Source organism: Mauremys mutica, chromosome 1 (genome assembly GCF_020497125.1).
Source record: "Mauremys mutica isolate MM-2020 ecotype Southern chromosome 1, ASM2049712v1, whole genome shotgun sequence".
Lineage (NCBI taxonomy): Eukaryota > Metazoa > Chordata > Testudines > Geoemydidae > Mauremys > Mauremys mutica.
In genome coordinates, this window is record NC_059072.1 from 187979284 (window position 1) to 188004702 (window position 25419).

The following is a 25419-nucleotide window of genomic DNA, read 5'->3' on the forward strand; positions in this document are numbered from 1 at the left end:
GAGATTATGGAAAACAAGATGATGGCTTCAGAAGTTGCCAAGCATGACCTGAGAGAATGGAGGGATGAAATAACAACATTAATGCCTGGATGTGGAAGGGAGAGATGAGCTTCTATTACTGCTAGATAGGAGGAGGAATCACATGTCTACACTGCTCTCCTTCTGTTAGCAGTGACTGTCCCCACCAGGAGTGCCTCCACTGACTGAAGAGGGGCAGTTTGGGAGGCTGAGAGCCAGGGTTCTCAGCTCTGTGCAGCTTCCAGCCAGGAGCCACCTGGCTTCTGGGCTCTCAGAGCTGGGAGCAGGGAGCCTCCTGCCAGAAGCTCTAGCTGCCCCTTTTTCTTGTCAATTTCACAGCTCCATGGTGGAGCCCTGAAATTGACAGCCAACAGCTAATATAGGTTAATATAGTATGGACATAGACACTGCCTCACTTACATGGGCGGACATGGGTATAATGTGTACATTGATATAATTAGGTCAACATAATCTGTGGACCTGACTGTGTAGTGTGGACTAGGCCTATGACTAGGGAGTTGGTTGAAGCTAAACTGTTGCTGCTGAAGAGTAAAAGGGAGGCCAGTAGTGCTAGTGGAAGAGGGGAAGGAAGGTTACTGGAATGACTGGGTAGGAATTCCTCCCCTTCTGCAGCAACAGCTGGAGAGGATGGGTAGTAACACTAATGATTAGGTAAAAGCTCAATTGCTGCCCTGGAAGAAATGGGTGAGGAGGACATTGACACTGGTGACTGGATAGTGAGGGGAGAGAGTGGAAGTCCTGTTGCTCCTCTTGGGCCGAGTAAGTATGAAGAGGAATTGGAAGGGAAGGAGCAAGAAGGGTGTAACACTAGTGACTGAGACAGGGAGAAGGCAGAATGTAAGAACACTAGTGATTAGAGGGGGAGAGGAGAGGTATTAGCCTGGGGAGGGTGTACTCTATATTGTGCTTGTACAGTGTCTAGGACAATGTAGTCCTGATCCACAAACTGTGGATCCCAGGCACTATGACAATACACTAAGACATATGATCACTAGTGATTAGGTGGGAGCAAGAGAAGGAGGGATCAGAGTGGGAAGGGAGGCCAGGGCCAGCAACCCTGGCCCCTAGGTGAGGAAGTTGCTGCTGTTGTAAAGGAGTTGGAGGGCAGTAGCACCAGGCGGGGAGCAGGCAGAGGAGAGCCGTAGTACTAGCGAGGAGCGGGCAGGCAGAGGAGGCGTGGGGCGGAGGGAAGACAAGGCCGCTGGTGACTGGCGGAGGAGAGGGAGGAGCGTGGGGGGATGAGGGCGGTGGCGGCAGCGGGGGGAGGCAGAGGCGGAGCGGAGGGCCGGGCCGGGGTGCGGGGCTGGGGCTGGGGCAGAGCCGCCGCTGGTTGGCTGTGATGCGGGCCGGGCCGGGCTGCGAGCCGGGGGCGGAGCTGGCGGCACATTCCAGGGCCCGGGCCGGGCTGGGCTGGGTGGCAGGCGGCAGCCGGGCCTGAGCCGACCCGCTCCGCTCTGTCTCTCCCAGGGCTCCAGCTCCGCTGGGCGGCACGTCCGCGTCGCGCCGAGTCGGGCTCCCCCCGCCTGCGTCCTCCCCGACTCCGGGCCCGGCACCTGCCTCTCCGCTGCCCGCGCCGCCGCCGCCTGCTGCTGCTGCTGCTGCTCTGCGCCGGGGGGACGCGGCCATGACCGTGGAGCAGAACGTGCTGCAGCAGAGCAAGTCCCAGAAGGTAGGGACCGGGCGCCCGCCGGGGGGAGCCCTCCTGCGGCCGCGGGGCTACGCGAGGGCCCGGCTTTGGAGCCTGAACCCCGGGCGGGGGGTGGTTCTCCCGGCCGCTCCGCGCCGTGACCTTAGCAGGGAGCAGCTGGGCGGCGGCGGCGGTGCGGGCTGGGCTGGGGCTGGTGGGGACCCGGGGTGCAGGCTGGGCTGGGGGCTGTGGCCGTGGCTGCTGTGAGCGTTGTAGATACAGTATCGCATGATGTCTCTTCTCCATTAGGTCCTATCAGCCCCGCCCCATGAATTTCTCTCTCTCACCAGGACATAGGTGGGGTGTAGTCATTCACCCATTGTAAACAACTCGCCCATCCCGCCTCCACAGCCCCTTTCTCTGTGCCCTCCCCTACACACCATCCCCCTCACCCCCCCCCCCCCCAAATAAATCAGCGTTTCCCTCTCTTCCGTCCAGTCCTTCCCTGAGAAGATCTTTAGAGCCGCTCTCCTCAGGCCTTTATAGTTCTGGAGTGTTTTCCTTCTGTATCTTGATTGAACATGAAAGTTATGAACAAAATCTGTTTGTCTAATTATGTAAGGTTGTGAAATCAATACATTTCAGTAAGTGGATCAGTCCAGTTGGAGCATGCTTTTATAGTAACCAAGGTGCCGTTTGTCATGCCTGAGGAGAAGTGGAGAGGGGACTGTCGCAATTATAACTTCTGAATTTCTTTATGTAGATGTAGTTAAAATGTGCAGAGTCCCTCAGGCTGTGCTCAGATGTGATGAGTAGAGGTTCCTAAATAACCTGTGGTACACATGTAAAAGAATAGTATTGTGTGCTGAGCCTCTAGTAAAATCACATCCCCCCCATCATTGTGCAGTGTGCTCTGGAGTGCAAGGTCATGTTGCTTCTATTCACTTCAAAGGTGGCTGTACTTGTGGTGGTACAGGTATGCAGGGCCCGGTCTTCAAACTCCCTCACAAGCAGTCCTGTTGAACTCATGGGATACTTATCTAAGAAAAAAAATATTCACATGACTAAGGATTGGAGGATTGTACCCATATTTTATAATGTTCCTTGTAATTCTCTGAGGAGAAAGGTGCTATGCTGTACATATAAAATATGGGGTGAAAGATGTTAGTTAAATGTAAAATACAAATACTGATATCAGTAGATATTTAAAGTGGAAGCTATTCTGAGCATATAACAATGGAGTAATATAACGATTGTAAAATATATTCGGGGTCTTATTAAAATTGAAGATTGTATATTTAATGACTTTGTCAATTGCATTTTTCCAGTTGCATTTAAGCAGCTAGTGGTGATGTGGAACCTTTCAACTCTGTCACTGCTGCAAATTGGTACTATCTGTTGCTGTTCGTTGGCTAACATGAAATGAGTTGATGACACTCTCCACTACAGACCTTACAGCAGCACAGCTGTACCACTGCATCTGTGCTGTTGTCAGGTCCCCAGTGTAATGAAAGAAGAGAGCTCTCCCATCGGCATAATAAAACCACGCCCAATGAGCTGCAGTAGCTATGTTGGTGGGAGAGCATCTCCCACCAATATAGTGCTATCCACATTGGCGCTTCTGTTGGTAAAACTTACATTGGTCGGGGGTGTGGTTTTTATCATACCCCTGACCAGCAAAAGTTTTACCGACAAAAATGCTCATGTAGACATAGCCTTAAGGCTGTCTACACTTTCTCTTATCAGTGTAACTGTGTGGGGGTGGGTGGGTGATGTATTTAACCAATATTGTCATACCAGTAAAACTCTGGTATGGATGTGGCTATACAAGTATAGAAGTGTGTACTGGTATAGTTATTCTCACCTTCCCATATGGGAATAATTACACCAGTATAACTGTCCTTACTGTGGAGTTATGCTGCTTTTTCTGTATTGGTATCGTTAAAGTAGTACTGCTTTCTAGTTTACATAAGCCCTTCAAGAGATGTGCCAACTTCTAAAGATTGCTGTCACAATTAGCAATAATTTGCACTTTTTTTTTGGCAGTTTCAGCAGGGAGGGGAAAGGCTGAATGGACATGGACTAAATTTATCTTCTCATTCCTGAAGTGTTCAATATCAAGCTAGCAAGCTACTGTTGCAAAGTCTTGATGCCAGTGCCTGTGTTTTGTGAATAGTAGAGAACTTCGTTTTCTACTACTGCAATTATGACACCTTTTGTGACCAATAAATTGACTTAAAATGCTATTATTGGTGCGATGTACTTGAATAGCCCTTAATTATTGTACTGGAGCTTGGATTATAGACGTGTAATATCTGGTAGGTCTGCATGCTTACATTTCTTTCTGTCAATTATGTCTGACAAATAATCAAAACAATCATGGAGCTGGTCTACGCTAGAAAGTTAAGTCAACCTGGCTACATCGCTCCGGGTTGTGAAAAATTCACACCTCTGAGAGGTTTAGTAAAGTCAATCACAGTCCCAGTGTAGTCATCCTTTGGTTGATGGAGGAATTCTATTGACCCTACCTACCACATCTCGGAGAGGTGGATTTACTACACTGATTGAAGAACCCCTTCTGTTTGTGTAGTAAGGCCATGTCTACACTACCCGCCGGATCGGCGGAAGTAATCGATCCCCGAATCGACGCCTGTACTCCACCTCGGCAGGAGGAATAAGCGTAGTCAACGGGGAAGCTGCGGCGGTCGACTTGCCGCCATGAGGACGGCCAGGTAAGTCGAACTAAGATACTTCAACTTCTTCAGCTACGCAAATATCTTAGATGGATTTCCTTCCCCCCTCCCCCCAGACCAGACCTTAATGTCTGTGCTGAAGCACTGCAGCTGTGTAACTGGAGGGTTTCTACTGTAGACCTAGCTATGGCTGTCAGACCAGTGGGCAATAGTCTGTAGCTGAGGATTCCTTTCTCTTTCCCTTTTGGAAGTTAAACTTGGAAGTGGTTGGTTGTGATTTAAATTTCAACTAGTGATTCAGCCTGGAAAAAAAAAAAGTTGAATTACCAAGAACTCTAATACTAAATCTTGCTGCTGCCGGTAGTTTATTATTTACACCGCTCCAAAGAGTGTACAGTAAAACTGTTTGCATTGTATTATCTGAGTAAATATTAAACCTCTGCAGTTTAAAGAGGATTCAGAGTTCATTAATTTTTCAACCCAAAAAACTGATACAAAAGCATATTAGTCTAAAATTACTTTAGTTTTAATATCCAGCAATATTTATCAGCTATATGTAACATGAAAAATCTCCCTTGTACTACATTTTCTATAACTTATTTCCCCTGAAATGTATGTGAAAAAACCTTTAGTTCAGGTTGCAAATTTTGTCTTCCAAGTGACAGCTCCAAATCCTAATGGATACAATCAAGAGTTTACATGTTGACAGATTTAAACAAATAATAAGCCAAATAATATGTTATAGAAAATATACTAGCAAATTATGTAAAAGATTAAAGTGGACTAATACCTTATCTAAACTGGGAAAATTTACAAAAATTCCTATTGGTTTAGCTGAATTGGTGCTAAACATGGTGGGAGTTTCTTTTATTGGGGGAGCAGAGTGGAGAGTGCTTTTGTTTGTTTGTTTTTTGTGTTTGTGGGCAAGGACTTAAAGTCTCTCATGATGATCCTCTGTTAGTGCAGAGAAACTACAAATGTAGTATTAGCTTTCCAAGAGATGACTTTGAGTCAGCAGAATACCCTTACTCATCGTAACAGTGGTTTTCAGTAACTAATTAATCAGGATCCCTTTCTGTTACTCAGGAAGTATTTATCAGCTTTTGTAATACAGTACTTCAAAATACAGGTTTATTTTGGTACAGTGCTGTATAGTTAGCTTCAAAGCTTGGTTTACTCAGGGCTTGGCTACACTTACAAATTTGCAGCGCTGCAGCAGGGTGTGAAAACACACCCTCTCCAGCGCTGCAAATTGCGGCGCTGCAAAGCGCCAGTGTGGTCAAAGCCCCAGCGCTGGGAGCCGCGCTCCCAGCGCTGTCCGTTATTCCCCACAGGGAGGTGGAGTACGGACAGCGCTGGGAGAGCTCTCTCCCAGCGCTGGCGCTTTGACTACACTTAGCGCTTCAAAGCGCTACCGTGGCAGCGCTTTGAAGCGCTAAGTGTAGCCACAGCCTAAGGCTAGGAGCCTGATCTGCACTTAAGTTTTGCTGGCATAACTATGTCATTTAGGAATGTGAAAAAAATCTTACTCCTTACCGACATAGCTATGTTGGCAGAAACACTAGGGTAGACAGTTACACTGGCAAATCCTTTCTAGTGTAGACAAGGTCTAATATTGTTTTCCTTACTCAGTCAGAGAATCTGGGTCTGTTTAAAATTGGATCTTTATTTCCTTCGTGTTTACTGGGCATCTTGACTTTTGTGTTACTCAAGATTTGCTCTCTATCTCTTGAATCAAAGAATAACCAGGATCACATTATCAGTCTTGTTGCTATGTCCAATTTGGGAATCTGTAACATTTCGTATTTATGGGGTCATCTGTAATGTCCATGTTTATATACAGGTATTTTAATAAAGGTTAATAGGGTGGTAGCTTTTTTTTTTTTTTTGGTCCAGAGGTATTCCCAATATTTGGTTAACTTTTGGCTCCTATTTGACTCTTATCCTCTTTTCCTTCCAGTAAAATGTTGATTTTGATCAGGCTTCTTGTTGAGAAGGTAAAAAAAAAAAATTGTTTGATTCCACACAGTTGGCTGTTCAGTTTGGTATAGGTGTCTTCAAGTTGTCTTTTCAAAGGAACACAGTTGTAGTCTGTCACTCTTGCTGTGGAGTGCCTCCAGTCCCTTAGACACAGTGTACACCACCAAAACTCAAATGCACAGTTTGAGAAGCAATAGTGTACACAGATCATATGCGTCGTCACCACTGTGTCACTTAACTCCACTGAAGTGTAAGCTATAGTTGACCTCCTGTCTAATAAGAAATGGCTTTAGAACACTCATTCATTTTACACTGGCCTCTGAACAGCCAGCACATGGTACCAATTTGCAATGGTTATCCTGGTTTGTGTGCCAATCAGAGAAGGATTGGATGGTGGTTGTTGTGTGAAGTTTTTTAAAAAAAGCTTGTTTTATTTATGCTGCAGTTCCCATGACTGTTATCATTCTCACTGAACTATCTGAATTTTGCCGGTGTAGTTGTGATCATAATAGAATAAAATTAGAGGTGGCAGTTCATCTCATCTCTTAGAAATATGCTGTATTAAGGATATGTAGCACTGACTTTGTAAATGATTTATGGCACTTTGCTAGGAAAAAGACAATTTGCTTTTTTTCTTTTAGCATCTTCCATAGGTTAAAATGTGTTTCCTTTAAATGCTCCTTTCCAAACTTTTGGTTTGTGGTTTGCTGGTAGCCTGCGGAAAGTTGGCTGGTCATGTGATTCTGACTCTTCCTGTTTTCTGCTGCTAAATTGCATTGAATAACAGTTGAAATGTTATATTACTCCCTAATGTTACCTTTCCATGAACAGTTGCTGCAGTTGTCATGATAATATTATGCTGTTACAAATGGGGGTGGGGAAAAGAAGTGGTCCATGCAGTCATGAAAGGGAGGGGAGATTATCTGAAGGACCATTTTCCTATGATGTGGTCTACTCTATAAAAAAAATATTTAGGAAATGTTGTACCACTTTTTCCACAATTCATGGTTTTAAGACCAACAACCACTGAAATAATGGTATTATGAACATGATCTTGAACTCTTGCTATTGCGACCAATTAGTTCACTGTGTGCCAGCATCAGCTTAAGATATTCAAAATATTTGTAGTGAGTTCATCGTAAAAGCATGTTTGGAGGGAATGCTGTGTATTGTGTTGGTGTTGACTATTTTTAAAATTGTGTGTGTGTGTGTGTGTGTGTGTGTGTGTAAAGCCTTATTATCTGTAACTTCTGCTTGAACACAGACCCTTCTCATTATTTAATACTACAAGAGCAGGTAAAACTCAATTTTATGAAAGTCTAATCAATACCAAACATCTTTTGCCCTTCTCCTCCTTCCCCCAGCCTAATAAGTTATTGAATATTTCCTGGATTTTATGGTCATTTTTTTATCTGCCTTTTACAACCTTTGTGAAATTGGGATTTATATTTATTAAGTCAGTGGACCATGTTATGACTTTACTATTAAATGAATTTAAGGACCTAATCTAAACTTCATTGAACTCAATGGGAATGCCCTCAATGACCTTATGATGTATTATTTGTGTGGTGGTAGCATCTAGGAGCCAGAGTCTTGATGCAGGACCCCATTGTACTAGGCATTGTTCAAGCCCATAACAAAGAGAGTTCCTGCCTCAAATACCTTACTTGAAGGGCTTTTGGATCAAGTCCAAGTTCAAAATACACAAACACACAAGGTGTCTTTTAACTAATATACAAAGAATTAAAAACAAGTTTAACTCCAAAATGGATTTATGTTGTTAAAAAAAACAAAACAAAAATATATATGGCTATACTAAATAACATTTATCTAGGTTTATAAAAGAATTATACAACTTTGCATTAAAAGTTTAAAACATACCTTCAAAAACACATTATTTTAAGTGCTCCTAAATATCAGTATATCTTGGACCATTAAAGGTGATCTGCAACGGTGTGTGTGTGTGAGACAGACATCTGAGCTTTTGTGTAACATAATGAATCTGAAAGGGCAGGGGTTTGTGTTTGTTGAAAATTTCCTGCCTTTTAAAAAAAACATTGGATATTCAGTTCTTATCTATCATGGAAGAAATGGAGACTAATCTACTTTTGTTTATGTAGTTTACTTTTTGTAGTAATTTTGTAGTATTTATGTAGTAATACTTAACTTATTACAGGTCATATACTTATTATGGTGAGGAGTTCTTCTGACTTAGCTGGAATTGCTTATCATAGTTTTATTACTACTCAATAGTGAGAAGTTTAATGTTTGTAGGATTGGGCTATGCTAGTTAGTTTCACTTTCTGTTCTTCTGCTCTAACAAGTACATTTATGCAGTGTATGGATATCAGTGCAGGAAGAGGTTTAAATGAAAGCAAGCCATGTCTTTTCTTGAAAATGAAACTTATAAATTTTTGTTTTTTAAAAAGTAGAGGTTTTTCAAAACTAAGCTACTGCACCAGACACTTTGAGAAGGGCCTCTGTTCCTTGTTCTGTGAGTTGAGGGCACGCAACATCCTGCAGAACCTATCCCTAACTTTAATATAAAGGGTACTATTCCAGCATCACAATGTGAATAATAGCCACGTTATTAGGAAGATGGTACAGTAGTACCAATGTCTATAGTGCAGAAAAGTTATTGTAACGGTAATAAATTCCAAAATGAATTGGAAATGTTCAGGCCAGATAGTTTTTTTTTTTTCTTCTTTATTTGTTATAAAATATCACTATTTCTGTTAAAGTGGTATTTGGTGTACTTAAAAATAAAGCAGCCACTCTCTTAATGGTATGAAATATTGAACTCTGAGTGAATTTTTTGTTAAAATGCTCATTGAGTGACAACTGATTACCATACATCTTCTTTCAGAGGTTTATATGAATAAGGTGTGGTAGATTTTGATCTGATTCAATTAGTGCATATTTATTATAGCCTTCAAAGCTCTAGGTAAAAAATAATGAAGTAGGGTTAATCATGAAAGGCTGTTGATACAATAGCAGCATTAACTGCAGTGTTTTTTTTGGTTGCATATAGTAGAAGTGAAAGTGTCTGGTTGCTTAAGAAGTGTGTAGCTTTCTTCATCACTACCTTTGCACACTTTTTAAAAAAGACTGTGGTCTCAAAGTGATTTATAGCTGTGAAGTTGAAAAAAGAATACAGTTGCATGTTTAGCTACTGAGTAGTAATCAGTAATTAAGAGTACACTCCTTTTTCTTTTTTTTTTTTTTTTTGGCAAAAAGCATGGTTCTTCTCTCCCTCTTCTCCACATGTTTGTTCGTAGAATAGAAACTGTGAACACTTTCAATATTCCCATATGAAGAGTTACATTCTGAGCACCAAACCCCAGTTTCTTAATGCTAGTTCAAATTCTTAGTTTCTGAAAATATAAATGTTGGTAATTAGTTATGTTTCAAAATAATGTATTTTTAACATTGGGAAGCTGGAACCATTTTGTACTAAAACTTGTTTTAAATCATATCTTCTTTAGCTAAAAAATAAATGGGACTCCAAAACAGCTGTGCCATGCCATGCCATGCCATGGCCAAGCAAAATTCAGCTAAATTGTTGCATTATTTGAGCACTCCAAATCCCGGCACTTGTTCATGTTCCAGAATTTGGAGAACTTGTTAGTATAGCAAAGCTTGCAACAAATCAATTAAGTCCTATTCCTGAAGTTAAATCTCCTGTTAAATTCAATAGCAAAATTCTAGCTGACTGCGATAGGGGAAGGCCTTAAGATGGTTGAAAAGATAAATAGGGGTCTGGTGTGGTGACTAGGAGAATGTGATTATTTCACAAATATCTGTGAGAGGCATTGTGCATTCTGTCCTGTGCACTACAGATCTGCTCTTCATAGGTATTGATGCATTCAGAAATCACAATTTAGGCCCCCAGATATAGTTGTCTTAAAATTTATAAGATTAAAAATATTATTTTTATTTGCCTTCTGGTTATTGAAACATTAGAGGTCACATATTCAATCTTTTCTTTGAAAAGGTAAGGGTTAAACTTTGTTTAAAGAAAGCTGGTGTTCTCACATGAATCCAAGAGTTGAAGCTTTTGAGGAAAAATACCAGTATTGTGAGAGTTTGCAACACTGAATTATTTACCCATTTGTCATGATAGCTACTCTGGGTGAGGATCGAGATTCTATAAGGAATCCTAGTATCTTACAGTACAAAGTCATTGGAATTGGAGTAACAGTGTGATCAGATTAATATTGGAAATTAGCATCAGACATTTAACTTGTATGTCTAAACCACTTTTCTTAAAGCAACCAAAAATATTGAAATGCAAATTTTAATATCAGTGTGCTTTTTTTTTCTGATGCAAACCTTCTGACTTGGTATGCCTTGATCAAAACAATGCTGTTTTTACGCTAGGTTGCTAAATTAACTGCAACTGAGACATTTTATTTAGCATAACTTATTTCTTTTAAGAGTTTCCTATATTAATATGATAGAAAATCAGCAGCACTTCATCTTACTCATTTAAATGTACAAATGTCTCAGTATGATAGGTTTCAAATAAAGATACTGACATACTTCTAATGTTCTCCTTAACTTTAACACTTCGTATTTTTTCTGAAGTGTCAAACTAATAATCCTCTATGCATTTTCAAGAAGTATATTAGGCTCTCATGTTTGAGAGCAGAATAATTCGTTTGGCAGATGGTCTTTAGAGACCACACAGCTTTAAGGGCTTGATCCAAAGCCCATTAAAGTCAGAGGACCTGTGAATCTGACTTGAGTCATCTAGATTTGGTGCAAAGTTCATGCAAGTTAATCCTTGTGATGTGATACCATGGATAGGTTTCTGTGGGTCCTTCATACATATTCAACAGTTAGTTATAGTTTGTTGCTGTAGAATAGTATAATAAGTACTGTTATGAAATATAGGGAGTCCAGCTGGATTAATTTGTCTTTCTGGTTCACTCTGAGACTGTAAAGTATCAGTCTGAATTATATTATGAAAAATCTAATTCAGGGACCGGCACCTTCGGCACGTGGCACACCAGGGTAAGCCCCCTGGCAGGCCGTGCCGGTTTGTTTACCTGCCGTGTCCGCAGGTTCGGCCGATCACAGCTCCCACTGGCTGCGGTTTGCTGTTCCAGGGCGATGGGGGCTGCGGCGCGGGCCAAGGGATGTGTTGGCCGCCACTTTTGCAGCCCTCATTGGCCTGGAGTGGGAGCCGCCATCAGCCGAACCTGCAGACGCGGCAAGTAAACAAACTGGCCCAGCCTGCCTGGGGGCTTACCCTGGCGGGCCACGAGCCAAAGGTTGCCAATCCCTGATCTAATGTATATGCATTCTTTCTTTTGGTGAATAGCATATGCTATAGTTAAATTTGCTTTTGGTTTCTATTAATCTTTTTTTTGCACAGGCATATGAAGTTATGAGAAGTTCAGCTTTTTGGACAAAACTTTCCATCCTTGTTTTCTATCTAAAAGTTTTAATTTTTTTCTTTAAATTTCAGCAATATCCTTTTTTAGCTATGTGCTAGTTTAAAGTTACCAAGTTGAATGTTAAAATTAGTATGCTTTCCTTCAAATCTACTATAGCAAAAATTTTTTTTTTGTATTTCTCTGGCTCATTTGAAAATTATATGGAAGATCAGCACAATATCTATTTAAATCAGTAAGTGATGCATAGTACGTGTATTCAGTGTTTGGGAAGTACACACATTTCAAATGTGCAGTTGCCCATAACATCTCTTTGCTATCCTCAGCTGAGAGTGTCCTGTGAATTCCCTTACTCCTTTCAGCCACTGAAGATGGACCTGAGTCTACTCTTTAGCTCCTCTCAATCCATCCGGGAGCTTGTGCTTGGTTTTTGTTTGTTTGTTTGTTTTCTCCCTTTTTGACTTCATAGAGGCATTGGTGCATTTATTCTAAGTGATGTGCTGGTGCTTCTTTATGAAATGTGCACTATGGGAAGCACCAGGTGTAAATATTAAGGAGAGAATGTCCTGTTTCAACACATCACAGTAACCTTAATTCTAACCTTTAAAGTGAGGTCTGTGCTCTTTTTCCCTACTCAGTAAGAGTGTCCACAATTTTGAATTACTAAATAAAAATAAGTGTTTGCTTCAAGAAAAAAGTCTATAACTATTTTTAATGTATAAAAAACATTTTTAAATAGCTTTGGGATTATTTGCAAAATTTAAAGCATCACCCTATCTTTCTCTGCAGAGTCCCACTCCTTTTTCCAGTTTTTTTTTCATTTCTCCAAAGCGTCTCCTCATTTGTTTATCTTCCCTGTAACTTCTGAGGCTACTTCATCTGTTGTTGAAAGACTATATCACTTTTTGCCTACACGTGCATCATTCTGTTTGCCTGTATTGCTTTCTTTCTACTGTTTTCTTCCCCCACAGCTTTTCCCTCACTTCTGTGGCCTCCCTCTGCAGAAGTTCTTTGATTCTGGCATCTTAAATCTTTTTTTTTTTTCTTCGTGTAAAAAAAAAAAAAAAAAAAAAAAAAGAGAGATACTAGAATTAAATGATCCTCCTCACCCTTTAGGTCTTTTGTCTTTCCTTCCCTTGACTGTCCTGGAACCTTCAGCAATCGAATTTCCATTGGTGAGTTTTAAAGGGGCCTCTCAACCTGAAAGATTTTTCTTTATTATAGGACCCAGTTCTGCAAGCCAAAGAATGTCATCAATTCCCATTGACTACAGTGCACCAACTTGCAGGACTGGTCTATAATTCCAGTCCCAGGCAAACCTGTACAATGAAGGGTAAAACATTCTAATGTTTGTGGTTACTGATTGCTATAGAAGGATATGGTTGTCTCAACGTTTATTCATTTTTGAGCGCTTTAACTATGCGTTTCCTAGTTTTCCATTGCTTTTTCTTGTTTATAAGATTTTATGTAGGATTTTTATCATTACGTTACTGATATGTTTTCTCAACCTTTTTAACAAAGATTTTTGGTTGGGGAATTTCCTTAGATTTTTCTTTTTTATATTTCAAACCTGCCTAGGGAGTAACTGAGGAATGGGACAGGACACCTTATGGAGGCCACAACATTCTGCACAGTAGTGGGACCAGGTGAGCTAGGCCACTAGGCACTCTTGTGGAGCTTAGGAGCTCTGCCTGGCCCTGGCTTCCTAGCTAACCTTTTCATAAGTCAGCTTCTCACTATCCTCCTGCTCTCTCAGGGTCAGCACTTGGATTCCTGCTCTTCTTTCCATCTTTGCATTCCTTTTCAGAGTGCCACAGGGTCTGAAGATTTAGCAGATTAACAGGAACTGTAGACTCAATGGTATATTATACTGAGGTCTTTAGAAACCCTGCAAGGAGGAAAATCTGAGAGCGGGAGCAGGAATCAAGGTATGGAGACTGTGAAGTAGAGAGCAAATAACTTCGGTGAAGTTGTCTGGAAGACAGAGATCTAGAAGGCCTGGAGGATTCCATGGGGATAGCCCAAGTTAAGGGTAAAAGGAAACTGCGAGAAGTTTAGAATATCAGTAGTGTTACAGGATTCTTGAACCCCGGGAAGTCTGTCCAGTTGCCTGTGGTTGGCTCCTCTGATGTGCTGCTGCTGGTGGCTACTACCTCCTCTGAATCATTTGTATGCACAGTGGTGCTATTAGAAGTTACATATTCCATGATTTATCCATCTTTAGCCACATTATTTTTCTCTTCCCGTCTCTAGGATGGAAGAAGTTATCATCATGAGGGAAGATACAACCTGTACCCTCTGGGAGTGTGATAATTCTGCCACCTACTTCTTAGTGTAGGTGGAGTATGTGTAGAATGTGGGAGGGGGCGCTAAGTCTGCTTCATTATCTTCCCGCATGGGATTCTGCTGCCTATAGGCTTCTCCATACAGAATGCTGAAGATTGTATCACCATATGTCCTGTGAAGGTGAAAGCGATGAAAAAGCTATTGCTGAAGTACAGTAGCATCTCTGTTCTTGCCTCTTTGGGGACCCTGTTGGAAAAAGGTTGTTAGAGTGGGGTGGGGAGGAGAGGAGTAAGACAGTTATCTTCTGTTTGTGTACATGTCAAGTAACCTGTGAAATGAGAACTCTTCTCACCTATAGAGTTTTCCACACTCCACTGGTTCATCTCAGTCCATAGAATTGCAGCATGCAAACTGACTGGAGAGAGGAAGGATGACACTAAGTTACTATCTCAGATATCACAGCGCTACTGAAGAGTGACTTGAGCTATTGACATGGCCCAATGATAAGGTTAACAATCATGAACAACATTTTTTTTTTTATCAGTTTAGCTTAGTGGCAACCTAATGTTTTCAAATGTTGTATGTGCTCAAGGTTTCAATGAGCATTATCTATGGAAAGTTAGAATTATCTGTATGATTCCATTAAAATCATTCAAAGAAAAAAAATCATTAATAAAATGACCTAGGAAGTGCAATTGCCCTTTCAGCAGCATTCTATCAATTTTCTAAACAGATTTAAAAAAAAACAACAAAAACCTGAGATGGGGAACTTTTACTCTAGCCTTAGGTGCAAATCTCAGTGCATTCTTAATAATGGACATACTGCCAGTGCCTCCATAATGTTCTATCATTGCATATGTTAAGATTATTACTTAATGAAATCAAAACTACTCAATGACCTTCACAGACAAAGCCTCCTGCAGATAGTCTGTAATGTTTCAATAATCTTCCTGCAGAGATGTTACATATGTCAGTGATGTCCTAGTGTTTGGCAGTAGAATCTTTTCCAAATCATAGAAATGAGAAATGGTTTAAAACAAACACACACAAAACCCCCCCACACTGGAAAATGAGTTAAAAGTGGTTGGAAGGATAACAAGCTGCTGCTGAAAAGGTAGCTTGACACTTCAGGAGAAGGGGCAGTTTAAAATATATCCCCTTTTCTCCTTCAGCATCTCACTACTCCCCAAGTGCCTCTGTCTGCCTCCAATCCCCATAACATGACCTATCTTTGACCTTACCCACTTTAAACTTGCCCTTCACTCAGTAAGTATAATAGATGCTGGGAATTGTCTCATAACTGTGTGAGTGATAAAACTGTAGCTGTGTTGGTGTGTGACTGTGACAGCATAAAAAAGATCCATTCAGCCAATCAGAACGCAGAATGGGGCAACTGGTGTTCCAGCTAGATTCTGGTATAGATTATTTACACGCTTAGATTTAATGCTCAATTTAGAAAGTGTTTCTATAAACCTGTATTATCCTTTGAATAAAAAACCACCTAAAATCATGTGGACTTCATAAGAACATCTGTACTTAAATGGAACAAAGATATTTTTACTAATGGTTAATCATAAGTTATCTAAGAATATAAAAAACAAATAGGACAGAGGCACTTTCCCAGAAGCAAAGGTTCACTTGATTCAGTTGAATGGTAACGAAAATTCATTTTAGAACAAATGAGACTGAAGGTAAGTCATTTTACTTTACCAGCATATTTTGTGTGTTAAACGATATCATGTGGTAAAACCAGTATTTATTATACCTTCTTGACACTGGGCCCAATGTTGCTACCATGAAAGTCAGTGGCGACACTGAAGTTGATTTCAACAAGAGCTAGAGTGGCCTGTAAGAATTAAATAACTTGTAATAATGTGATGAGTTACATTCAAAAATATTAACAAGTAACAGAGCTATCAAATGGCTGAGTTTAATCTTCATGCGTATGTTATGTATGTACAGTCCCTCATCTTTTAAAAACTTTAGATTCATGGCCTCTACTGTGGAGATGTGAACAAAATAGAACAGAAAATCCTTCAAAGAAAGAAGTGCTTCTGTTGCCCCAGAAACTCCTGAAGTTTCTCTGAGAGAGAACAATATGACGATGCTTCTGTGAATCTTGAACTATGGAGTTATGGGAAGGGCAGCTGTGTGTAGCATCTCCCCCAGTTCATCATCTCCTAAATACTTGTAGGTTACACATATAAAAGGGTGCTGTTTCTTCCCTTTTCCTCTGTAAGAGCCTTTCTCCCTCCCCACCCCTGGGGAGTTGAAGGATAGCTCTAAGGCAGGGGTGTCAAACTCCAGGCCCGCAGGCCATCTGTGGTCCACGAGCCTTCCCAATGTAGCCAGCAGGGCTCCAGCAGTTTTGGGGCCAGGTCTCTCCCTTGGCCCCATCTGCCGCCCCCGGGCGCTCCCCCCTTAGGGGCCCCGGCAGTGCAGTGGAGCTGAACAGCATCTGTCTGCTCGCTCCAGTGGTTGCCGGCCCCTCCCTGTGGCCCAGGGGTGGGTCGGGGCTGTACCTCCATGCTCTGCCCCTGCAGCCAATGGGATGCTGCTGGGGTGGTGCCTGGAGGAAGAAGAGTGCGAAGGCCCCCCAGGTAAGCGCTGCACTCCCAAGCCCTTCCCAGAGCCTGCACCCCCACCCTCTTCCCACATATCCCCTCCCACCCCCAAACTCCCTCCCAAAGCCTGCGCCTGGTCCCAGGTCCCCATCCCCCCCCCCCCCGGCTCCCTCCCAGAGTCTGCCCCCTCCCCACACACCCCATCCCACCCCCAGACTCCCTCCCAGAGCCTGTGCCTGGTCCCAGGTCCCCATCCTGCCCCCAGACTCCCTCCCAGAGCCTGCACCCCAATCCCCTACCCCAAATCCCCTCCCTCACCCAAACTCCCTCCTAGAGCCCAACCTTTCACCCCCTCCCCCACCCAAACTCCGTCCCAGAGCCTTAGGCAGGTGGGGGGTGGAGTTTTTGGGGAGTGGGTTCTGGGCGGCATGAGCGACATTGGCCCGCTGGGAGGATTTGAGGACTGGCACTGGCCCTAAGGTAAATTGAGTTTGAGACCCCTGCTCTAAGGGTTTGTCTACAGTACACAAAACAAAACAAACCCCAAACATGGCAGAGTGTCTCTGAGTGTGGGTCTATAGCAGTGGTTCTCAACCTATTTATCATTGTGGGCCACAGGTTGAGAACCATAGTGCCCCTTCTCCTTAAAGCCCTCCCCCCCACAGTTCCCTATGCCCAGCGTCCCACCCAGAGACCCCTCCACAAGAGCACAGGGAGCCCTGGGCGTGAGGCCAGACCAGAGCAGCAGCTATGTGCTATTTGGGCCGTGGGTTGAGAACCGCTGGTCTACAGATTTGGGCTTATGCTAGGATGCTAAAAATAGCAGTGTAAATGTTCACTCTCAGGCTGGAGCTAGGGCTCTGAGACCCACCCTCCTTGCCAGGTTCTGGAGCCCATGTGGGAACACCTACCTTGGTAGTTCTAGTGCTGTGGTGCAACCCTGAGTCTGTGAACCTGGGCTCTGAGATTTGCTGCCGTGGTTTCTTTTGGCAGTATGTATGTACCCTAAGTTACTAGGCTATGGAAGCATGACAGAGCCATCTTGTAATGAAGGTGGGGCTTAGATAGTCTGACATGTATCCCTAGCTCTGTGTAGAACCTGGGCCATCGTGCAGATTTAGGGGCTCAAACTTCCTTCCCCTTGTGTGGGGGTTTTGTGAGGCAGGGTTGAGTACAAAACATCCCCTCCTGCCCTTTGCCAGGATGGTTTGGAGGAAAGTCCACATTAGTGAACTTGCAGGGTTTTCTGTTCCCTGAACAGGTCTTTCTCACATAGAGAGTGATTTGGCTTACAATATTTAGGTAACAGTCGATTTTTTTCCCCCTATGTAACTATTTGCTTTGCGCATCATGTTTTATGTTATTTCTAGATACACATTTGTAGTTGGAATGTTCACTAATTCAGTCCTTTTTAAAAATCTCTTTGTTTATAGCTATTTAATGCACTGGTAACTTGAATTAAAATTTACAAAAGCAATCACATTTTGCTTTGTTTTAAGACAGTAAATGACAAGTCATGCCAAGCAGTCAAAGCTTAAAATATTTAGGATGCTAAATAAAAACATTTATGAAATAAAAAAAAAAACCAAAAATTCATTGAGGACAGTCATTTCTTCACAAAGGGGAAAATGGCTCTGTGTGGTGGTCAGCAAAAATGTGGAAAAGTAAACTAATTCAGTGTTAAGGCCAAGACTATAACAGGGTTAAAAAAAGACATAGATAAGTTCATGGAGGATAGGTCCATCAATAAAAAGAACAGGAGTACTTGTGGCACCTTAGAGACTAACAAATTTATTTGAGCATAAGCTTTCGTGGGCTACAGCCCACTTCTTCGGATGCTATTAGCCAGGATGGGCAGGGATGGTGTCCCTAGTCTCTGTTTGCCAGAAACTGGGAATGGGCGATGGGATGGATCACTTGATGATTACCCATTCTGTTCATTCCCTCTGGAGCACCTGGCATTGGCCACTGTTGGAAGACAGGATACTGGGCTAGATGGACCTTTGGTCTGACCCAGTATGGCTATTCTTATGTTCATAATCATCTGCTGTTTTATTAATACATGTTAAAAAAGATTAACTTTAAATGATAGTTTCCCTTTAAAACTTACGAAGGATTGGTTGACTCCAAACGATGATAATGGATTTTAACACTCTTTTCCCTCAAAGTCTCCAAATTGAATGCAACCCATGCTCTTGTGGACTCATAGTTCCAGTGACTCTCCAGCTTCCTCTTTGAAATAAGTTTGGTCTCAGGCCAGTTCCAAGTGGATAAATGTCTATCTTGCACAAACCACAACTGTAACTGGCATTTTTTGGGCAATCTTAGTAGAGAAGCCAAGGATTGAACTCCCCTTTTGCCACATAGGTGATCCTTTCAGAGAGGGTTTGAGGCATACTGGGAAAGTGTATGGTATTATTATTATTATTCAGTAAAAACGTATTTTTATCTGATCAGTGCTGCTTTAGTAGCTCCTTACTGGGTACACTTCATGGCATTAAATAAGGGGCTTCTCTTAAAGCAGGGGGTGGATGCCTTGTGTTGTGAGGGCTCTCAGTCCAGTACCTTTCTAGAGTATGGAAGACATTTTTTTTTTTTAAACTTGGCTTCCTGCCATCACAAGTACTGTATTTTTGACATAAGAAGTAGTCTTAAAACATGAGTAGTAGTAAAGCAAGTGGCGGTAGCAACAAAGCATTTTGATCTGCCCAAATATCTATTGCTTATTAACATGTTTTAACTAGTATCTTCATGGATAGGCATCATTTATCAGTCATGTAAGCAAGCTACCTGTTTTGAACCTGACCAGTAAACAAAAGCTTACTATTTGTTGGAAAGCACAAAGTACAGAGATGTAGGCTTGTTCTGAACTGTTCCCAGGAGAAATAATGAACGTTGCAGAGATGACATTCTCTGTGGTAATTGACGGTCCTTTGTGTGTCCATTCTGCATAATTTCCCTATATCTTTGTTTAATTATTTATCGTAGAAACTAAAAGCCCCTTTATAGATTAGAGGAATGTAATCCTCTAATCCCTCAGTATTTTTCCCATTACAGCAACAGCATCACATGATGAGACCAGTTTATGAGCTAATTGGCTGGGGGCAGTTCCAGTAACAGCTGCATTTAAAATCAATTCCTATTGGAGTAAAAGAAATTTTAATTTAGAATAAATATAGGGGGCCAAGTCCTGCCTTCTTTGTTCTGATAATTTTTCCTATTTAAGTCAGTAATGCTGTACTGGTGAGTCAGGTAAGCAGGGTTTGGTTTCTGTATTGTTTGAAGGGATTGGAGATAAAATACCATTCTTGAGCATGTTTTTTGTTAGTTTACGTGACTTAGAAAAATATCCCTAGCACCGATAAATGCTCAAGTATTTGTCCCATAAGAGGGAAGAAATTATCCTAATTAGTTTTGAACACTTCTCTTTGAATGAAATGTTGAATCCAAAAGTGCTGAATGTGATATTTTATGTTAGGCCCTACTTCTCATTACTAATGTTTGAGGCCATCTGGTTCATCACCAGGAATATAGCTGTCTTTGTGGGCCTTTGAAATAAAGGCACATGAAGTGTCTTAAATGATCAGCGTGCACTTGCAATATGAAAATTTTAAAATTAGAAGTGTCATGAGTAGAGCTGGGATATAACTCTTTGGGAATATGAGAGAGATTTGGAGATGCAACTGCGCAAAAAAAAATGGCTAAAATTTATTTTTTTCCTGCGAACCAGTACAGTAGCTCAGAATGGAAGCATGACAGGACTTGTCATGAAATATGGTGGTGTAAATTACAGTTGAACTTTGGCACCTGATAGTGGTTAAGTTATCTGAGTTTATAGCACTGTTTGGGATTAACTTCTGCACAGTAGTTTTTAGTATCTTCCTCAGCTGTGTGAAACTAAGTGTAGTGCAGATCCTGTCCTGCTTTACTTGTCCAGGCTCAGCCAGTAGGACTGTATATCCCAGATAATGTTAATTAGACATTTCCTTACATGGAGGGGTGACTGGCTGGAAAGGGCACAGATGGGGAACATGGGGACACAGAATTATAAAGGAAAGGATTGGCATTAAGCCAGAAAAATAGAAAACTTCTGAGTTAACAGCAGTAACTTTAAACTAGGTAGTCACACTCAACAGTTGTATATGCAGCACTATAGGTATACGTGGTGCTCTATCAATAGATACAGTTACAGGCTCTGAATAAGTGACAATCTAAATTTGATATAACGCAGCATGGGGTGACAAATACGTGGAGCAGGGTGTGAATATTGGCAGATGACTTGCATAAGAAATTGAGTAGGCCTATACTTACCATTGGTTCCAAATTAATAACATCTGTATGAGGGTGGTGTCCAGGATGGAGGTCAGTCATGAAAGGCTGATAAAAACAAAGTGAATTTTGAGCAGAGTTTTGAAGGATTAGAATGAGTCTTGTAGTGTGCAGGCATCAGGGAGGAGAGACAGATTGCTTTGTGGGAGGAGGAGATACATAGCTTATCTGTGATAGCATATTTAGTTATCCTTGTAACTCAGCTTAACTGAATCAGTTCTTTTAGTGTAGATACTCCTGAAATGTGTGAATGCTAAGGGTTTGTCTATACTTGAAACGCTACAGCAGCACAGCTGCTGCATAGACATTACCTACATCAGTGGGAGGAGTTCTTCCATCAGTGGAGGTAGTCCATCTCCTCATGAGGCACTATCAAGTCTTTCATTGACCTAGTGCTGTCTATAGCGGGGGTTAGGTCAACTAAACTACGTCATTCAAGGGTGTGGAATTTTTCACACCTCTGGGAGACATAGCTGTGCCAATGTAAGTTCCCAGTGTAGACCAGCCCTAATACAGACACTTGCTAGTGTTGCTTCCAGATAGTGACTTACTCTGCGCTGAGTGCCATCTTTTTCTGTCAGTGAACTGTGACCAGGCGCAAACATTGGTGAGGTTTGTAGTAGCATTAATATGTGTTTGAGTGTCTGCACTAAAATATGCAATGATGTGTGCATGATTAAAAACTCTAGTTTAGACATGCCCAAAGGAAGCATCAATATGAGTAAAAATGGAAGGGCACAGTTGGGGTAGTACTTAACATTCATGCATAGCTTCAGTGGACATATTTCAAAGTATTTAATAAGTTGTACTGAAAATGTTAACACATTGTGCAAACTAGGCATTCTGATGGAACTGTTAATCAAATCAATCTAGAAATTCATTTTCTGAGGTTGATGGAGAAAAATAATACTGGGGCAGCATGTCTCAGGTGATTAACAAAAGCGCACACAAAGGATTTGTCTGTTGTTTTTCCATTGTTTCTCTAGTGTAGTATTGCTTTCTGTAACCGTACTTTATATATGTTGGTGGAGTACTCAGAAGCACTGAAATTCAAGAACAAATGGATTTTCCTCATTTTAATAGTGACAAAGGATTGATACTAGAATGGAAAGCTACATTGAGACCAAGGGGAGTGTGGATGTAGGTAAGGTTGTATCTTATTGTCTCATGCAGTTTAGCAAATAAAAGACACAAAAATCCAGAAAAGTATTTGTTCGAATTTCTAATTTGTATTAAAGGAAATGGAGCAAAACTACCAAAGTAAAAGATCTCTCTGAGGTATTTGATGGAGAAGCACAACTATTATTTGGATATGATATAGAAAGAGAAGACAGGCTTCATATTTGTAGTGAAAAGGACATGAACACAGGTGATTTTACTACTTTACACAGGGGAGAGCAAATCTATAGTAAAGCAACTATGGAAAAATAATAAGTGAATCCGTACATGCAGTTCAGAGGAAACTCCTCCCCTCCCCCCATTTGAGTGTGAATGAGATGAATTTCCTGTAGTAAATTCTAGTGGATGAAACAAAAGGCTGTTTAATGTAGTAATTGCTGAATATGTTGTGGTGTTTTATAAAACCTTTTTGAGGTGTTTGTCAAAAATAGTCATTTTTTTGAGGTTAAAAAGGAAAATTATTTTTAAAGTTTTAATTTTCCCTAGTTTACTCCCTAACTCCCCAGATGGAATGGAACATGAGGACATCGGAAGTATAATAATGCCAAATTGTTTTGAGACGAGAATTTTCCCATTTGCCACCCTCCATGCTATTGTCTTGTCCAGTTTTGAGACTGTCTGACAAGCCCTATCAGTTTTGAAGGTGAATGAGCATTCTGTCCTCTCAGCTGCCACTGAAACAGACGTTTCTTATCCCAGGAAGTGCTCCCTAAATTTGTGCTTAAATAGTCAGAACACTATGAACTTTGAGAAACAATGTATTTCAAGTACAAATAGTTGCCAAATTCTCACCATTTATATGAGAACCCTTTGTTCTAAACGTTAGCAATGTGTATACATCATGGATATGTAAAGTGGGGGGAGGTAAATAGATAGGGCCCTACCAAAATCACGGTCCATTTTGGTCAATTTCATGGTCACAGGATTTTTAAAATAGTCAGTTTCATGGTTCCAGATGTTTATATCTGTAATTTCATGGTATTGTAACCGTGGGGGTCCTGACCCAAAAGTGGGTTGTGGAGAGGGTGTTGCAAGGCTGTTGTAGGGGGATTAAGTTGCCACCCTTACTTTTGTGCTGCTGCTGGCAGGGGTGCTGCTTTCAGAGCTGGGCAGCTGGAGAACAGCGACTGCTGGCTGGGTGCCCAAGTGTAAAGCCAGCGCCACCTCCAGTAGTAGCGTAGAAGTGAGGGTCATAGGGTGGGGGGTGTTACCATATGTCCCAGTTTTCCCAGAAGTCTCCTGCCCGGGTCGGGGGCTGACCTTCTCTGCGTTGCCTTCGGAACTGGGCTTCCAGCCAGCAGCCACAGAGCTTCATGCACCCAATGGAGGTTCCCAGAGGTGGGTCTGGCCCGGCTCTGGGAGCCGCCTATGCAGGGGAAGAGGAAGTCCTGTCCCTCCTCAGCCTGGGCCGGGACTAGCAGCTGGAGCCCGGTGCTCATAGGACCCACCAGCTGAAGCATTCCCAGCCCTGCCCCTCCCCGACAATAGCCAGATTGCATGGGGAGATCAGATTTTACAGTCTGTGGTGCAGATTTCATGGTCAGTGAATTTGATAGGGCCCTAGTCATAGGTACAGAGGATATTGTTAAGGATTTTATCTTTTTATCAGTAAGTGGATGTTACTGGTTTTAGCTGTGTCTTGAGAATGAAAACTCTCTTAAATCTTGCCACTGTTGAATTTGTCAGTTAACTGATCAACAAATCCATTTCCAACTAAATGGAGTTTGTGTGCCCAATGTGTCGTATGCAAAACTTGAAGAGCACTGAAACACTTCATTATATACACTGCTGAGTCACTCAGTGGCAAGCACGTCAGAATGCTACATGTGGTAGCTGTTCAACATATCCATAAATGCCTGGGAACATGTGGTTGCATTGGCAGTTTCAAGAAATAAGACTGCAGCCTGGTGAATGTTTTCTGTCTCTGTAGCACCAAATGTCTTCAACAAAACTACAGAGACACATCTTCCTGCACTGTCTGACGTTCCGTCACAAATCTCAGCCAGATACTTGCCTATGACAGCATCATAGGAAGATATTCCAGCCTCAAGCAGTCAGCACTTGGAAGGTCACTGGCTCCTAAAATAGGATAAAAGGACACTAGTTTGAAACAATATGTTGGAGAATGCTGTAAAGTTGAATCATTATGCATCAGGTGAGTTAAGTACACCTCTACCCTGATATAACGCAACCCAATATAACATGAATTTGGATATAACGTGGTAAAGCAGTACTCTGGGGGGGCGGGGCTGCACACTCCAGTGGATCAAAGCAAGTTCGATATAACGCAGTTTCACCTATAACGCGGTAAGATTTTTTGGCTCCCGAGGACAGTGTTATATCGGGGTAGAGGTGTACTCTTAGACTGAAGGATGATCAAGCTTCTCTAGTGGGTGTTATTGCTAGCACACATTTGAACTGCATCCTCTACTAATGCAGTTTTTTCTTCTTTGGCTTTCTTGGCACTTTGCAATGTTTTACCATTTGTACCTTGGCAGGTTCTTTTGCTTATATCAGTGACTGCACAGTTTTTTTCCTCACATGATTGACAGATCAACAATCTGTAACGAGCCTGTCTTTTTACTCCCATTCCAGCTGATAGTTGGAAAATCTGCACATCATGTCACTATCAGCAACATATGTCCCTTCATGCTTAAATTTTTTGCTATGTTGTTTAATTATGACAGGTGGTTTAGGATTTTAAACCACAACATCTCTGAGAGCAAAACCTGTGAATTTCCACGAGGTGTTGAACAACTCTTGCTATCAATACATTTGCACAGGTGCAAACCTGCCTTGAGACACTCACCACCCACCGCCCCAGTTAGCTGTCCCAAAATACCCTGGCTGGCTCCTTAGGGTTCCCTACTTGAAATTTACTCCATACTGCAGCCCCCAAATAAGCCTCACCTTTCCATCCCAATTTAGTGACATGAGACACCCTGAATGGTCCCAGCCTCTATTACTTCCTTCAGTTCCCCCCATTCTAACCTCCCAATATCCCCTGGGACCGTTTCTCCCCCACTTAAATATTTCCCCTATCTTAGTGCCAGGCATCCCTCCCCTAACTCTTCTTATACATCAGGGGTCCCCAACGCGGTGCCCACAGGGGCATCTAAATGTGCCCGTGTCCTGGCCGGGGGTGGAGCATCCACCAAAATGCTGCCGAATTTCTGTGGCATTTCGGTGGCGACGCCTCTCGATGACATCACTTGCCGCCGACAAGTGATGTCATCAAGAGGCGTTGCCACCAAAACACCACAGAAATTCGGCGGCATTTTGGCGGATGCTCCACCGCCGCCACGGTCCTTCGTCTGGTGCTC

The 25419-nt window shown here is 42.1% G+C and overlaps 1 protein-coding gene and 1 long non-coding RNA gene across 6 annotated transcripts in view; one reads left to right on the plus strand and one right to left on the minus strand.

The window, feature by feature from the left end:
• Positions 1-1443: 1443 nt before the first annotated feature.
• The window catches only part of USP25 (ubiquitin specific peptidase 25), a 127166-nt gene continuing 103190 nt past the window's right edge, over positions 1444-25419 (plus strand). For 4 of the 5 annotated variants that reach the window (XM_045002162.1, XM_045002158.1, XM_045002160.1 and 1 more), the window contains exon 1: positions 1444-1708. In XM_045002162.1, the coding sequence (XP_044858097.1) occupies positions 1664-1708 (45 nt within the window). In that variant the 5' untranslated portion in view covers positions 1444-1663. Of the gene's footprint in view, positions 1709-15492; positions 15716-25419 lie in introns of those variants that run through there. The other variant, XM_045002159.1, reaches the window with a different exon arrangement.
• LOC123361935 lies at positions 12932-15341 on the minus strand. The gene is made up of 3 exons (XR_006576282.1): positions 15266-15341; positions 14377-14439; positions 12932-14270 (listed from the first exon to the last, which is right to left on the minus strand). It is a non-coding gene; the product is annotated as an uncharacterized LOC123361935 (long non-coding RNA).